This window comes from Mesoplodon mirus (assembly GCF_964341445.2).
Source record: "Mesoplodon mirus genome assembly, chromosome: 2".
NCBI classification, from domain to species: Eukaryota; Metazoa; Chordata; class Mammalia; order Artiodactyla; family Ziphiidae; genus Mesoplodon; species Mesoplodon mirus.
The window spans coordinates 223797851-223815076 of NC_138977.1; the positions used below are offsets into that span (position 1 = coordinate 223797851).

At 36.3% G+C, this 17226-nt stretch overlaps 2 protein-coding genes across 4 annotated transcripts in view; both read right to left on the reverse strand.

The window, feature by feature from the left end:
* The window catches only part of FAM53B (family with sequence similarity 53 member B), a 148684-nt gene extending 131786 nt beyond the window's left edge, over positions 1–16898 (reverse strand). The window contains exon 1 of one of the 2 annotated variants that reach the window (XM_082633795.1): positions 16818–16898. The gene's annotated coding sequence lies outside the window, so the exon portion shown is untranslated. Of the gene's footprint in view, positions 1–16813 lie in introns of both variants that reach the window. The other variant, XM_082633794.1, reaches the window with a different exon arrangement.
* The window catches only part of EEF1AKMT2 (EEF1A lysine methyltransferase 2), a 34124-nt gene that overhangs the window by 15591 nt on the left and 1307 nt on the right, over positions 1–17226 (reverse strand). The window contains exons 2-3 of one of the 2 annotated variants that reach the window (XM_082633861.1): positions 16818–16932; positions 1868–1975 (exon numbers count right to left, since the gene is read on the reverse strand). In XM_082633861.1, the coding sequence (XP_082489987.1) occupies positions 1868–1975; positions 16818–16932 (223 nt within the window). Of the gene's footprint in view, positions 1–1867; positions 1976–16813; positions 16933–17226 lie in introns of those variants that run through there. The other variant, XM_082633860.1, reaches the window with a different exon arrangement.

The following is a 17226-nucleotide window of genomic DNA, read 5'->3' on the forward strand; positions in this document are numbered from 1 at the left end:
GAGCCACAGCTACTGAAGCCCGCACGCCTACAGCCCGTGCTCCACAACGAGACGCCACCACAGTGAGAAGCCCGCACACTGCAACGAAGAGTAGCCCCTGCTCACTGCAACTAGAGAAAGCCCGCGCGCAGCAACGAAGACCCAACCCAGCCAAAAATAAATAAATGAATAAATAAAAAAATAAATTTATAAAAAAAGTATTCATTTATTCAACAGATATTTCATAGACACCTATTATATGCAGGAACTTTTCAGGCCCTGGGACTGTAACTGCAAACAAAGCAAAAAAGGTCCCTGTATGAGAATATATCTCATATTCTCTAAAAGGAGAGGCAAACAATAAATAAGCTAACCAAATTATTTCAGATAAAGTGCTATGAAGAAAAAAAAGAATAATGAAGACAGTGAGTGACTGGGAAGAGAAATGTTTTGGAAAAGGTAGTCAGGCAAGACCTCTTTAAGAAGGCGATATTTGAGCAGAGATCAGAATGATGAGAATGAGCCAAACAAGCTAAGATCTGGGGCAAGAGCATTCTAGGCAGAGAGCAGCAGGTATAAAGACTGGAGGAAAACAGGGCTGACATGTATCAGGAGCAGAAAGAAAGCCAGTGTGACTGGAGTACTGCTGATAAAGAAGGAAAGAGGTAAGAAACGAGGGGCTTTGTAAGGCTGGGTGGGCATTCAGATCCCATTCTGAATGCAACGGGGAAGCCCTTGGAGGCTTGTGAGCAAGGAAGTGACACAAGCTGATTTATATTTTAAAAACTAACTCTGGGTACCCTGTGGTAATGGACAGCAGGGTGGCAAGAGTGGAAACGGGAAGGCTAAGTAAGAGGCTACTACAGTCATCTAAGTGAGAAATGATGGTGGCTTGGATCTGGGAGGTAGCAGTGGAAATATCAAGAAATGATCACATTCCTGATATACTCTGAAGATAAAACCAACAAAATTGGCTATAGGATTTTTTGTTGTTGTTGGCGCCTTGAGGCTTTCAGGATCCTAGTTCTCTGACCAGGGAGTGAACCCAGACCACAGCAGTAAAAGCGCCAAGTCCTAACCACTGGACTGCCAGGGAACTCCTTGTTATAGGATTTAAAGGAAAGAGTGGGGTAGGGGATGGGAGGTGAGTGAGAAGTTTAAGGAAGAAACCAAGAGTTTCCTTTCCGACCAATTAAGAGACTTTTAGCTATCCAAGTGGAACTACAGAATAAGCAGTGTTTATGTAATTCTAGAGCTCAAAGGAGAAGCCTGGGATAAAAATATAAATGCAAGAGTCATCATCTCAGGCTTCCCTGGTGGCACAGTGGTTTAGAGTCCGCCTGCCGATGCAGGGGACACGGGTTCGTGCCCCGGTCCGGGAAGATCTCACATGCCGCAGAGCGGCTAGGCCCGTGAGCCATGGCCACTGAGCCTGAGCGTCCGGAGCCTGTGCTCCACAACGGGAGAGGCCACAACAGTGAGAGGCCCGTGTACCGCACAAAAAAAAAAAAAAAAAGAGTCATCATCTCCTCACATATCAGAGGGCAAAACATAAATTGAGTAATCTTTGGTGGCATTATTTAGGCATTTACAACTTTTTGATCTAGTTAATCTGAAGTTAGCTATTATTTGTGTGTACTTGCCAAAAAAAAGAGAGAAAGAATAAACATACTTGCACACAAGGAAGAGGAGAAAATAACTTTCCCAAACTGACTAGACTGAAAATTTTAATACTGTCACTCAAAAAGTATCATTTTGGATTATTTATGATTGACCCTTAATTTATAAGCTCAAAGATGTCAGCAAATTAATATACTTCAGAAACATTTAAACTTTATAACTTACTATAAATAAAAATAACAGTTACAGTAATATAAATAATAGTTACCTTCAACTTAATGTTAGATAAACCTTCTTTCTCTATAATATTTCCAGAAAGCTGTATTGCAGAAGGAGAGTAATCAATTCCAGTAATATTAGAGAAACCAAATTTTGCCTAAGGACAGAGAAATAATGTTATACTTTAGTTTTCAGAAGTTTTAAATACTGTTTTACCTATGAATTATATTATTCCTTTAGGACTGGGGCTGTTTTATTTTTTTAATATATCAAATGACATATACTATCCAATAATCTAAAATGTTTAAATTTTATTTTAGAATCTAAATAGAAAGTAAAAGTTTAAATTTTTATAATGTGACAATTTATTCTCTTATAATATTTGATTTCTTTTTCAAAAGGAAATTCATTTTCTTAAAGATGAGAATATATGTGTATTTTGGCCCTAAAGCAGAAAAATGCTTCTAACTTCTAATGCTGATATGCTTTAATTCACACAAAAATCTGTCATAGATTTTACTTAACACAATTAAGTAACATGAATAAATTAAATGCGTATGTAATAAGTTCTTGCTTTTAAAAATTTTCCTTCAGTGTACTTATAAATCATGCAATTCTCCACCAAGCATGTGATCATTAACCACCTTACATTTGTATAATATTTTTCGTTTTTGAAATATTTCATACATTCCAATAGACCTTTACAAAAAACCTGTGAGATAAATTGGGCAGGTATTAATACCCCCAAAGAGTTAAAGAAAGCTCACTGGACTTAAGAGGTTTGAGACTAAACCTGCAGTCCAGCTGTTTACTAACCATATTAACCCATCTAAGGGTGTGTGGAGCCTGAGGCAGAAGCATGACGGCCTCTGGTCTTCACCTCTAACTATGCTGAACATTGTAAGACCAACCAGACTAAAGAAAATTTCAAAGGAAATTTGAAGAACAGAAGTTGCAAAGTAAAGTGTAGCCTGAAATTCTCTTCCAGCTCTTCACCATCTACTAAATGGTTACTTCCTTCAAAACTACTTAACCTACTCCAACACCATCCATTTAAGACTTATTTAGACTTTTCAACCTTAAGTGACTGATTCCTAATCTAAACTCAATTAACACAACAATTATTTTCCGCAGAGCATTTTGCTCCCTTTGATCATTTTTATTTTTAGTCTTAAGGTCTAATATCCCTTCTTTGATGCCAACCTCCTATTCTTTTTTTTTTTTTTCAACCTCCTATTCTTTTAGTGATCTCAATCCATATTCTTCAAGATCTTCATTTTCTCCCAGTTTCCCTCATTTATCAGACCTAGAATGCAGGATGATTCTATTAATTGACTCTTACCAGTTCCTTCTTCTCCAAGCCTGTTTATTCTTCCCTTAGAATTTATAAAAATCATATGTAGATGTTTTAAGTTTCTAGAACAATCATCCTCAAACCACTGCCAACATTTTTCACATTCAATTTCTGGCACTCAGTGAGAAATAAGCAGACATTCAAGGAAATAATAAATGACCAAAAACCAAAGGGAAAAAACTTACATTAGAAAAAGAGCCACAGGAGACTCAAATAAAGGAATGATCAGAAACATATTTAAAAAACTGAAATAAATGACAATTTGGAGAATTGTGACAGAGAACTGAAAACTATAACAAACAAACATACAAATAAGAGAATTTTAAAATGCAATGATTAAATTAAGATACTCAAGGATGGGCTTGATAGCAAATTGGACACACACACACCAAATAGTGAAGTGGAAGAAAAGTCAGAATACCACTTTAAGCACAGAATGACAGAAGGATGGAAAATTAAAAACAGGAAAAAACATAAAAGACATAATATGGCACAGAGTATAAGATCTAAATATATATAATAGGAGTCTTAGAAAAAGAGAAAATAAGAATAGGGCAGAAGAGAAAATGACATATGACTGAGAACTTTCTAATTTTGAAAAAGGATCCCAAGCCACAGATTCAAGAAGCACTATAAACTCAAGGCATGATAAAAACAAAGATAGTATAGTATAATATATATCTGATAAAACATATAATTTATATTATATACAAATAGTATAATATATCTGATGAAAACCAAAATCAGAAAAATCTCAAAAGCATTCAAGGAGTGGGATGGGGGATACAATGCGACAGATTACCTGCAAAATACAAACAGTAAGACTGACGGCTGGCAATAAGTTATAAAGAATGGAAGCCAGAAAACAACAAAAGGAAAATGCCAATCTAAAATTACATACCCAGCAAAAAAACCCAAAAAAGTGTGTGTGTGTGTGTGTGTGTGTGTGTGTGTATCCATCAAAAATGTAGGTGGTCACTGAAAAAGCACCAAATATAAGCAATGATTGTTAGCATGACAAAAATACAGAAAACTAAACATTATGTGTCACACAGGCAAATAACATGACCACCTATTAAATTCACTTGTTTTAAAAAAACTGAGTTTGATAAAAATCTATGGATCAGAGGTAAACAAACATTTTCTTTAAAGGAACAGAGCGTAAATATTTTACGCTTTCCCGGTCATACAATCCCTGTCACAACTACTCAACTCTACTACTGTAGCACATAAGCAGCTACAGACAAAGCTGTATTCCAAGAAATATTTATAAAAACAGGGGAAGCCTAGATTTGACTCATAAATATAGTTTGCTGACCCTTATTCTAGATTTAACTTCCAACCTACAGAAAACACAGGGGACAGAAAACATGTTAAATAATACTACAGAGATGCAATTAGAAAGTCCACACTGTGGTAAATCATTTGGGACTAATAAACTACCTTCTACAACAAATAAATCACCAAGTTACATAAAGAAAAAGTGTAGGGAGAACTTAAAAGAGACTTAGGAGACTATCAGCCAACTGCAATATGTGGACTCAATAACAGAATAGAAATGACAGAAGAAAAGTCAGTGAACTTGAAGACACATCAATACTAGTTATCAAATCTAATCAACAGAGAAAAATAACTGGAGAAAAGCGAACAGGTCCCAAAGCTTCAGGGACCTGTGGGACAATACAAAGAGGCTTAACGTTGATATTTACAGACTCTCAAAAGGAAAGGAGAATGTGATTCAGGGGAAAAAAAAATTTTTTAAACATCCCAAATTTGGCAAAAGACTTAAGTTCTCAGATTCAAAAAGCTCAGTGAACCCCAAACAGGATAAGGAGAAAGAAATCCAAGCAGCAGTACATCATAATTAAACTGGTAAAAACTAAAAGACAATGGAAAAATCTTGAAAGCATCTAGAAAACTGATGCATTACTTACAGGAACACAACAATTCAGATGACTGCAGATTTCTCATTAAAAACTATGGAGGCCATACAACATTTTTAAAGTACTGAAAGAACAGTTAATTCAGAATTCTATATTCAGTAAAAACATCCCTCAGGAATGAAGGTGAGATAAAGACATTCTCAGGTGAAGAAATGCTAAGAAAATTTCTTGCCAGGAAAGCTGCTCTAAAATCATTCCTGAAGGAAGTTCTTTAGACAGAAGGTAAATAGTACCAAAACAAACAAACAAACAAACTTGGAAGATCAGGAATGAAGAAAAAAGCTGCGAAAGTAAATATCTGTGTTAACATAATTAACTACTATTCTCCTTTGAAAGGAAATATTATAGCATTATCCTACAGGATTTTCAATGTAAAGGTAATATTTAAGACAACTGCAATATAAAGAAAGGAAGATTAAAAAACTCTCAGGTGGTTAAGGTTTTCCACATACCACATGGAATGGTAAAACACTGATTCTAAGTAGATTGTGTAAATAAAGTATGTATATTATAATCATACAGAAACCACTAAAAAAGCCAAAAATATATAGTCATTACAGCAACCACTAAAGAAACTATACAGACATTTATACAAATAGATATATCTAATTAAAATGGAATACTAAAAAATGTCCAAATAAACCAAAATAAGCAGGAAAGGAGAAAGGGAAGAATGAAAAAACAGAGGTAACAAAGCGAAAAGAAATAATAAAATGGTAGACCTAAATCCAAATGTTCTTAAGATACCAATTAAAGGATAGAGATTATTAGAAAGGATAAAAAAACATGACCCAACTATATGCTGGCTACAAGAAACTCACTTCAAATATAATGATATAGGCTGGTTCAAAGAGAAAGAATAGAAAAGGATATACCATGCAAAAACTAATTTTAAAAAGTTGAACTTCACACCCACAAGGATGGCTACAATCAAAAAGATAATAAAAAGCGTTGGTGAGAATATGGAAAAATTGGAACTCACATACAGTGCGCATGGAAGTGTATAATGGTGTAGCCACTGTGAAAACAGTCTAGCAATTTCTCAAAAGGTTAAATATAGAGTAAACATATGAACCTGGGTATATACCCAAGAGAAATGAAAACATATGTCCACACAAAAACTTATACATGAATTTTCACAGCAGCATTTTTCATAATAGCCAAAAAGCAGAAACAACTTAAATGTCCAACAACTGGCGAGTGGATAAACAAAATGTGGTAAACCCATCCAACAGAATATTAATTGGACAAGAAGAGGAAAAGAGTACTGATACATGCTACAATATGGATGAACTTTGAGAACATTATGTTAAATGAAAGAAGCCAGACACAAAGACTACATATTGATGATTCCATTTATATGAAATGCCCAGAATAGACAAATCCACAGACACAGAATGTAGATTAGTGGTTGCCAGGGGTTGAAGGGAATGGGGAATAAGGAGTGAATGATAATGAATATAGGGTTTCTTCTTGGGGTGATGAAAATCTTCAGGAATTAAAATAGTGGCGATGGTTGTACAAATTTGTGAATATACTAAAAACCACTTTCAAAGGGTAGATTTTATGGTATGTGCATTATATCTCAATTTTTTAAAAAAGTTGGAGTGGCTTTATTATTAGCATCAAAGTAAAATCAAAGTAAAGAAAACTACTAATGTTAAAGAGGAACATTATACAATAAACGGGTCAATTCATCAATACACAAACACATACAATCTAAATGTGTATCCTCTGAACAACAGAGTTTGAAAATACATGTAGCAAAAACTGACAGAAATAAAAGTTAAAACAGACAAATCTACCAATATGGTCAGACATTTCAACATTACTATTTCCATAATTAATAGAACTAATAGACAGAAAATCAGTAAAGGTATAGATATGAACAACACCATCAAACACCATAAGTCTAGTTAACATATACAGAATACTCTATCCAGTAACAGCAGAATACACATTTTTTTCAAGTGCACATGAAACATTCACCAAGATGGATATATCCTGGATCATAAAACAAAGTAACACATTTAAAAGAATTTAAATCATACAAAGTATGTTCTCTGACATAATCGAATTAGACTAGAAGTCAAAAGCAGAAAGAGAAAAATCCACAACATGTGGAAATTAAACAACAGAATTCTAAATAATCTGGATCAAAGAAGAAAATTAGAGAATTCCCTGGTGGTCCAGTGGTTAAGACTCCACACTCTTCACAGCCAGGGGCTAGGGTTCAATCCCTGGTTGGGGAACTAAGATCCCGCAAGACTCACGGCACAGCCAAAAAAAGAAAAAAAGAAGAAGAAGAAAATAAAAATACAGCATATCAAAATTTGTACAGTGCAGGAGCACCTACAGGAAAATTTATAGCATTTATATCATTAAATGTTCACATGAGAAGAGAAGGAAAGTCCCAAATCAATAATCTAAGCTTCTACCTTACGACGCTAGAAAAAAAGCGCAAGAATAAATTAAAAGCAAAAAGAATGAAAAAATAATAAAATTAAGAGCAGAACTCATTGAAATTGAAACATAAAAGCAATAGAGAAAGTCAATGAAAACAAAAGCAAATTTTTATAAACGATAGAAAAAATGAATCTCTAGCATCACTGTCAAAGAAAAAGAGAGAGAAGACACAAGTTACCAACATTAGGAATGAACAATGGGATTTCAATACAGACCCAACAGACTTTAAAAGGATAATAAGAGAATACTGTGCAGAACTCTATACACACAAATTCACAATGGACTAATTCCTCCAAAACCACAAACCACGCAAACTCACTCAAATGAAATAAATAACCTAAATAGGACTGTGACTATGAAAGAAACTTAATTCATATTTTAAACCTTCAGAAAAGAAATCTCCAGGTTAAATGGTTTAATTGCAAATTCTACCAAACACTCAGGAAGAAATAACACCTAGTGCTACACAATATCTTTAAAAACTTTAAAAAGGAGGGAATTCTTCCCAACCCATTTTATAGGGCCATTGATGCCCTGAGGCCAAAACCAAACAAAGATAATACAGGACTGCAGGGAAACGGCAGACCAATATCCCTAAAGAATACAGATGTAGGGAATTCCCTGGCAGTCCAGTGGTTAAGACTTCACCTTCCAATGAAGGGGGTGTGGGTTCAATCCCTGGTCGAGCTAAGATCCCACATGCCTAGCGGCCAAAAAACCAAAACATAAAACAGAAGCAACATTGTAACAAATTCAATAAGGACTTTAAAAATGGTCCACATCAAAAAAATCTTTTTTTAAAATTAATTAATTTATTTATTTGGTTGTGCCAGGTCTTAGTTGTGGCAGGCGGGCTCCTTAGTTGTGGCGTGTGAACTCTTAGTTGTGGCATGCATGCGGGATCTAGTTCCCTGACCAGGGATCCAACCCGGGTCCCCTTGCACTGGGAGTGCAGAGTCTTATCCACTGCGCCACCAGGGAAGTCCCCCAAAAAAAGCTTAAAAAAAAAGAATACAGATTTAAAAGTTCTCAACAAAATAGCAACAAACTGAATCTAGCAATACAGAAACAGAATTATACATTATGACGAAATGGGGCTTATTCCACAAGTGCAATACTGGTTCAATATCTGAAAATCAATTAATATCATCCACCATATTAACAGTCTAAAGAAAAAAAACCTCATGATTATATTCACTGATGCAAAAAAATTTTATTTTATTTTATTATTTTTTTAACGAAATTCAAGAAATACATCCTAGAAATACAAGGGAACTTCTTCAACCTGATAAAGGGCATCTAATAAAATCCTGCAGCTAACATCATCCTTAATGGTGAAAAACTGAAGACTTTCCCCCTAAGATGGGAACAAGGCAGGAATTTGCCATCACCAGTCCTAGTCAATATTGTATTGGAAGACCTAGGTAGTGTAATCAGGCAAGAAAATAAAAAGGCATGCATATTGGAAAGAATGAAATAAAACTGTCCCTATTCACAAATGGCATGACTGTCTACATAGAAAATCCCAGAAAATCCACTTAAACCTCCTAGAACTAATAATATGCAAGATTACAGGATACAAAGGCAACACAAAAATCAACCATATTTCTAGCAATAAACAATTGGCAACTGAATTTCAAAAAGCAATAGCATTTTAAATACTCCAAAAACAGGGGCTTCCCTGGTGGCACAGTGATTGAGAGTCCGCCTGCCAATGCAGGGGACACGGGTTCGTGCCCCGGTCCGGGAGGATCCCACATGCCGCGGAGCGGCTGGGTCCGTGAGTCATGGCCGCTGAGCCTGCGCATCCGGAGCCTGTGCTCCGCAAGGGGAGAGGCCACAACAGTGAGAGGCCCAAGTAACGCAAAAAAATAAAAATAAAAATAAAAATAAATACTCCAAAAACAAATACATAGGTATAAGTCTAAAAAATATGCACAGGATCTGCATGCTGAATGAAAACCAAAAAATGCTGAGGAAAGAAATCCAGGAAGACCTAAATAAATGAAGAGACACACCATGTTCATGAATTGGAAGATCAAGATAGTAAAGATGTCGATTCTCCTCAAATCATAGATTTAGCTCAATTTCAATGAAATTTTCAGCATGGATTCTTTTGTAGATATTTACAAACTAATTCTTAAATTTATTTGGAAAGGTAAAGGAACTAGAATGGCCAATACAATATTTGAAAAAGAATAAAGTTGAGAGAATCACACTACCCAACTTTAAGATTTACTAAAAAGCTACACTAATCAAGATAGCATCCAGAGGATGTCACCATGAATTCTTCCAAACATTTAAGAAAGAAACAAAGCCAATCTTACAACAATCCTCTGAAAAAAATAAAAACAGAGACAAGTCTCATCTCATTTTATTAGACCAGCATAACCTTGATACAAAAACTTTACATTAAAATCGCAAGTAAGCACAACTAGACAGCCCACATGCCGCAAGGAAAGATCCCGCATGCCGCAACTAAGACCCGACGCAGCCAAAAATAAATAAATAAATATTTTTAAAAATAAAATTGCAAGTAAGGAAAATTACTGGCTAATCTCTCTCATGAAGCTATATAATTCCTAAGTAGAATACTACCAAATCAAATCCAACAATATATGAAAAGGATAATACATCACAATCAAACTTGGTTTACTTCAGGAATGGAAATTTGTTATAACATTGAACAGTCAATCACTACAGTTATCTCAATAAAAATGTCAATTAAAAAAAAAAACTGAGGGGCTTTCCTGGTGGTGCAGTGGTTAAGAATCCGCCTGCCAATGCAGGGGACACGGGTTCGAGCCCTGGTCCGGGAAGATCCTACATGCCGCAGAGCAACTAAGCCCATGTGCCACAACTACTGAGCCTGCGCTCTAGAGCCCGTGAGCCGCAACTACTGAGCCTGCATGCCACAACTACTGAAGCCCACGCACCTAGAGCCCGTGCTCTGCAACAAGACAAGCCACCTCAATGAGAAGCCCGCACACTGCAACAAAGAGTAGCCCCCGCTCACCGCAACTAGAGAAAGCCCACACACAGCAACGAAGACCCAATGCAGCCAAAAATACATAAATAAAATAAATAAATTTATTTTTTTTAAATTGAGGACCCCCACTAAAATCAATCAATTCAACTCTAACAGACTCAAGAAGAAAAATCATCTGATCCTATCAATGAATATTAAAGAAAGCAACTGATCAAGTTCAACAACCATTATGATTAAAAACTCTTAACAAACTAGAATATAAAGGAACAGCCTCAATCTGGATGACTACCCATAAAAACCTAGAGCTAACATCACATTTAACAGTGAAATATTAGAATTCCTCTTCTAATGGGCAGTGTTAGAAGGCTATCTGCCTTCACAATTTCTATTCAATGTTGACCTAGAGACTGCACAGCATTTTAATAAACAAAATATTAAGAATGAAATAGAAGAAATACAACTACTATTTACACATGACATTACAGTCTTTACAGAAAAATCCAAAAGAATCTATAAATAAATAATTAGAATTAATGTGTGACTTACTGGATACAAGATAAATATAAAAATCTGTTGTACTTATACATAGCAGCAATAAACTATTAGAAAATAAAATTTAAAAGCATAACAATAATAATCACAACAAAAAAAAAAATCTAGGAATCAACCAAGGAAAAATACTGGGTTGGCCAAAAACTTCTTCTGGTTATTTGGGGTTTTTTAAAATATGTTTACTTATTTATTTTTGGCTGCGTTGGGTCTTCGTTGCTGTGCGCGGGCTTTCTCTAGTTGCAGTGAGCAGGGGCTACTCTTTGTTGTGATGCGCGGGCTTCTCATTGAGGTGGCTTCTCTTGTTGCGGAGCACAGGCTCTAGGCACGCGGGCTTCAGTAGTTGTGGGGCGCAGGCTAAGCAGTTGTGGCACACAGGCTTAGTTGCTCCGTGGCATGTGGGATCTTCCCAGACCAGGGCTCGAACCCGTGTCACCTGCATTGGCAGGCAGATTCTTAACCACTGCGCCACCAGGGAAGTCCCTGTTCGGTTTTAAGTAAAAATAAGACACATTTTTCATTTTCACCAAGAACTTTATTGAACAGTATATTCATTAACCGAGCAAACTTTTTGGCCAACCCAATATATAAGATCTCTGTACAGAGAATCTCTATACAGACAAAATACTACTGAGAGAAAATTAAGAACTAAATAAATGGAGGAATACATCATGTTCATGGATTCACTCAATACTATAAACATGTAAATCCTCCTGAAACTGATCCATAAATTCAATACAATCCTAATCAAAATCCCAGGGTGGGTTTTTTTTTGTCCTGAAAAGTGATGATTCTAAAATTTAAATAAATATGAAAAGAGCTAACTAACAACATACAAGACAACAATGGAAAAGCTATCAAAGTTGGAGAACTTACATTAACCAAATGGGGAGACTTACAGAGCTGCAGTAATTAGGACAATTTGGCACTGGCATAAGGATAAACAAACAGACCCAAAGGAATAGAACAGAGGATCCAGAAACAGACCCAAACACATACCATTACTGGACTTATGGCAGAGGCACCCCTACAGTGCAGTGGGGGAAAGAGCAGACATTTCAATGAGTGGTGCTGGGTTATCTGAATATTCATAGGTTAAAAAAAATAATAAACCTTGACTCTACCTCACAGCATACACAGCAACTAATTGGGACCTAAATGTGAAAAGGAAAACAACAAAGTTTCTAGAAAAACATATAGGAAAATATCTTTTTGACTCTGGGTAGGCAGATTTACTACACAATATTCAAAAGCACTAGCCATTTTTATTTATTTATTTTCTCTTTTGCGGTAAGCGGGCCTCTCACTGTTGTGGCCTCTCCCGTCGCGGAGCACAGGCTTTGGATGCGCAGGCTCAGCAGCCATGGCTCACGGGCCCAGCCGCTCCGCGGCATGTGGGATCTTCCCAGACCGGGGCATGAACCCGTGTCCTCTGCATTGGAAGGCGGACTCTCAACCACTGCGCCACCAGGGAAGCCCAGCACTAACCATTTTTAAATGATATATTAAACTTTAGTAAAATTAAAGAACTTCTCTTCATCAAAAGACACTATTACAGGGACTTCCCTGGTGGTCCAGCAGTTAAGATTCCAAGCTCCCAATGCAGGGGGCCCGGGTTCGATTCCTGGTCAGGGAACTAGATCCCGCATGCCGCAACTAAAAAGATCCCACGTGCCGCAAGGAAACGCGGCAAGAAAGATCCTGAGTGCTGCAACTAAGACCTGGCGCAGCCAGATAAATAAATAAAAATTTTTTTAAGATACTATTACAGGGCTTCCCTGGTGGCACAGTGGTTGAGAGTCCGCCTGCCGATGCAGGGGACACGGATTCGTGCCCCGGTCCGGGAAGATCCCACATGCTGCGGAGTGGCTGGGCCCATGAGCCATGGCCGCTGAGCCTGTGCATCCAGAGCCCGTGCTCCGCAATGGGAGAGGCCACAGCAGTGAAAGGCCCGCATACCACAAAAAAAAAAAAAAAAAAAGATACTATTACAAAAGTGAAGAGACAAGTGACACACCAGATACAAAGGTTATATACACAGAATATATAAAAAACTCCTACAAATCAATAAAAGAAAGGCAACCCAATTTTTAAATAAGCAAAAGCTTGAATAAGCATTTCACAAAAAAGAATAGCCAAATAGACAGCATATGAAAATATGCTCAATATCCTTAGTCATCAGGGAAATGAGAATAAAACCACAAGATACCACTACACACCTACCAGAATCACTGAAATTGGATAAGCTGACAAGAGCAGGTGTTGGCAAGGATGTGGAGCTACTAGAATTCTCACACACTGCCAGCAGGAGTGCAAACTAGTGCAACCAATTTAGAAAACTGTTTGGCCGCATTTATAATAACACAGTGCTGGAAATGAGTCAAATGACCGTCAACAGGAGAATGAATGAATAAAATGAATGAATAAATCAATAAATAAACTGTGGTGTTTTCATACAGTACAGTACTCACCACAATGAAATGAAGCACTCCAGTGCTACACACAATATGAAAGACCATGGATAAACCTAACAAATCCACGCTCAGCAAGAGAAACCACATCAAAGAAGTGCATACCCGAAGATACTATTCACATCAAGTCAAAAAGAGGCAAAACTCAGTGAAATGGAAAAAGGATAATCTTTTCAGCAAATGACAGATGGAACAATTCAACATTCACATGCCAAAAAAAAATTAACCCCAACCAGTATCTCAAACCTTCTACAAAAATTAATTCAAAACAAATAATAGATCTAAATGTAAAATGTAAAACTTTAAAACTTTTAGAAGAAAACGTAGAAGACCTATGTGACCTTAAGTTAGGCAAAGAGTTCTTTAATATGACAACAAAAGCACGATCCATATAAGAAAATATTAATAAATTTGACTTCATAAAAATGAACTTCTGCTCTTCAGAAGATATTGTTAAAGAGAATGAAAAACAAGCAAACAAATGAGAGAAAACATTTGCATATCACATAGCTGACAAGGAACTTATATCCACAATACCTAAAGAATCCTCAAATCTTAATAAGTAAACAGGCAACCCAATTTAAAAATAGGCCGAAGATTTGAACACACATTTCACCAAAGATAGACAGATGGCAAATGAGCACATGAAAGGTAATCAAAATCATTAGTCATTAGGAAAATGCTACTTAAAACCACAATGAGAAACCAGTACAGCTGACATGAAAAATAGCCTAACTTATGATGACAGAAGTCCAAATAATCATTACCTTTAGGAGGGAATGAGTGGGAGGGGACACAAGGGGGCTTCTTCTATGGGGTTAATAATGTTTTATTTGTTGATCGGGTTGGTGAGTTACACACAATTATTCATTTTGTAAAAGCTGTACACTTATGACCTATTCACTTTTCTACACGGATGTTATACTTTATTCAGTAAGTTCACATTAAAAAAGAAAAAAACTTCCCAAAGCAACTCCACACCTAGGTAGCTTCACCAGTGAATTCTACCAAACATTTAAGGAAGAAAAAACCATTGTCAACAAACTCTTTCAAAAAATAGATTCTCGTTTAATGATGTCAGCATAACTTGATACCAAACCCTGACAAGGACACTACAAGAAAGGAAAATTACAGGACAATCTCCCTCATGGACAAAGTTGCAAAAATCCTAAACAATATATTAACAAACTGAATCCAGTAATATATATATAAGTTGGGTTTATTCCAGAAATGCATTTAACATTTGAAAATGATCAATGTAATTCACCTACATGAATAGAATAAAGGAAAAAATTCATATGGTTACCTCAACAGATACAGGAAAAACATTTAATCAACAACAACACACACCGTTAGCAAAGGAGAAACAGGAGGAAACTTCTGAAGTCTGATAACAGAGTTATCTACAAAACTAACGTACAAGATAACATCATACCTAACAGTGAAACACTGAACATATTCTCTGAAAAGGGCAAATTAAGACAAGGATGCCTTCTGTCACCACTTCCTTTCAACATTCTCCCAAAGGTCCCAAACAGTGTAATAAGGGGGGAAAGTTACAAAGGATTGGAAAGGAAGAAATAAAACTATCATTATTTATAGTTTGCCTAATTATATATGTAGAAAATATAAAAGAATCTATAGTTAAACTATTAGTCTCAAAGGATAAATCATTAACCTCTACAAGTGAACTATTAGAATCCGAAAGTATCTCCAGGTAAACAACAGAGTGAATAAATAAAATTGTGGTATAATTGTACAAAGAATTCATATACAGCAACAAAAACGAATGAACTGCTATGTACAAGTTGAGTGAATCTCACAGAATGTTGACTGAAGGACACCAGAAAGAACACACTGAAGGCTTCCATTTATATCCAAGACAGACAAATTAATCAGTGATGTTAAAACTCCTTGTAGTTGCCTTTAGAGGAAGGAGGAGCAATTCAGAGAGGATTAGCAGGGAGTTTAAGGGGGGCTGCTAGAGTCTGTAATATTCTGTTTCTTGATTAGGGTGATAGGTGTGTTCACAGGTGTAATAATTCATTGAGCCATACTCTTTTGGTTTGCGCACTTTAATGTACTTATGCTGCACCTCGTTTCAAAAAAACTTATTACAATTTTTTCTAATCACATTTCACTGCTTCAGACATTTTAATGGCTCCCCATAGACTAAGAGTAAAATCTAAGCTCTTAGGCATGGCATATGATATGGTTCCTACCTTTAATCTAAACCTCACCTCTGTCTATCTCACACATACACTTTATATTCTAATTTACCAAATTATTTATAGGGCCAGAACCTTCATGCCTTTAGATAATGTTTCCACTTCTTGAAATTCTCTCCCTCTTTACACTCTACCCACACTCAACACAATTTCCACCCAACTTGGATATTAGCTCCTCCAAGACCCTTCTTATCCCTCTTCCCCAAATCACTCCCTTTCCTATACTCAGTATATCTATTATTGCATACACCAAGCTACAGCATTAGCTATTTATGTCTATGTCAGTCTATCCTCTATTGTACTGTGAACAACTCAAGCACAAGGTCTAAATTTTCATACTGCCAGTGCCTACCACAAGGCTTGACAGGTGGTAGTCACTTAGCAAGTTTCACTGTTACGTATATAACCTTACAAACTGAAACAGTAAAACCATCTAGGATGAAGCCTAAGTCTTACACCTCCTCCACAGCACTCGGCAGAGCAATAACACACTACAGGCATTAACGGTGATGGTTTAGCTAGTAGTAGAACCTGTACCAAAACTCAGTTCCATGGACAAAATGCTCTTTTCAAACCATATGCAAAACACTCTTCAAAAACCATATGCTCACCTAAGAAAAGGGATATATGTCCTACTGGAAATGTAAAAAAAATCATCTTCCTTTTATACATACAGAGTTTTGAGCTAGAAGAAACCAACAGAAATCACCTAGTCAAAATCTTTAGGAAAGAACTGAAGTCCAGGAAAAACAGTGGCTTGCTCAAGGTTGAGACAATAGCAAGAAGGGCCAAGACTAGGACTCAGGTCCCCTGGCTTCTCACTTAGTGCTTTCTCACAGCCCACGCGGCCTCCCTTTTGTACCATGTGACTTCTCAAGGTAAGTGGTACGACTGCTTTACTGCTTTGGATTTAGATAGCTAGTATCCTCAATTGCAAGATTTTTTTCTTAATTTCATTTTTAAATTTGGTTCTAACACATGAATACTAATAGTACCAACAAGTTCAACCAGGAAAACACCATTTCCAGTTCCAATATCAAGCACTGAAGCATCCAATGGAATCTTGTGTTTCTGCATCCACCTTATTAGTCGAGTCATACTCTCTTCTCCAAACCTATTAGAAACAGAGAATCAGTTAATCAAATAACAGAGGGATAGAGAACAAAGGTTACAACTACATTCCACTTAAGCAGCTTATTCAGTTTGCTCAATTAAGTCTTTTTTGAAAGTAAGAAATAACATCTATAACTGCTTAATCTTCATCTCTACTATTATTTAGAAGAAAACACCCCCAAGAATAGAATAGGATAAGGTTGGGATGTTACTTATTAATGTTTCTCTACATCAGCATTAACACGTGTACATGTTGGTGGTTCAAAAGTGCATCGCTTATTGAAAAAGGACAATT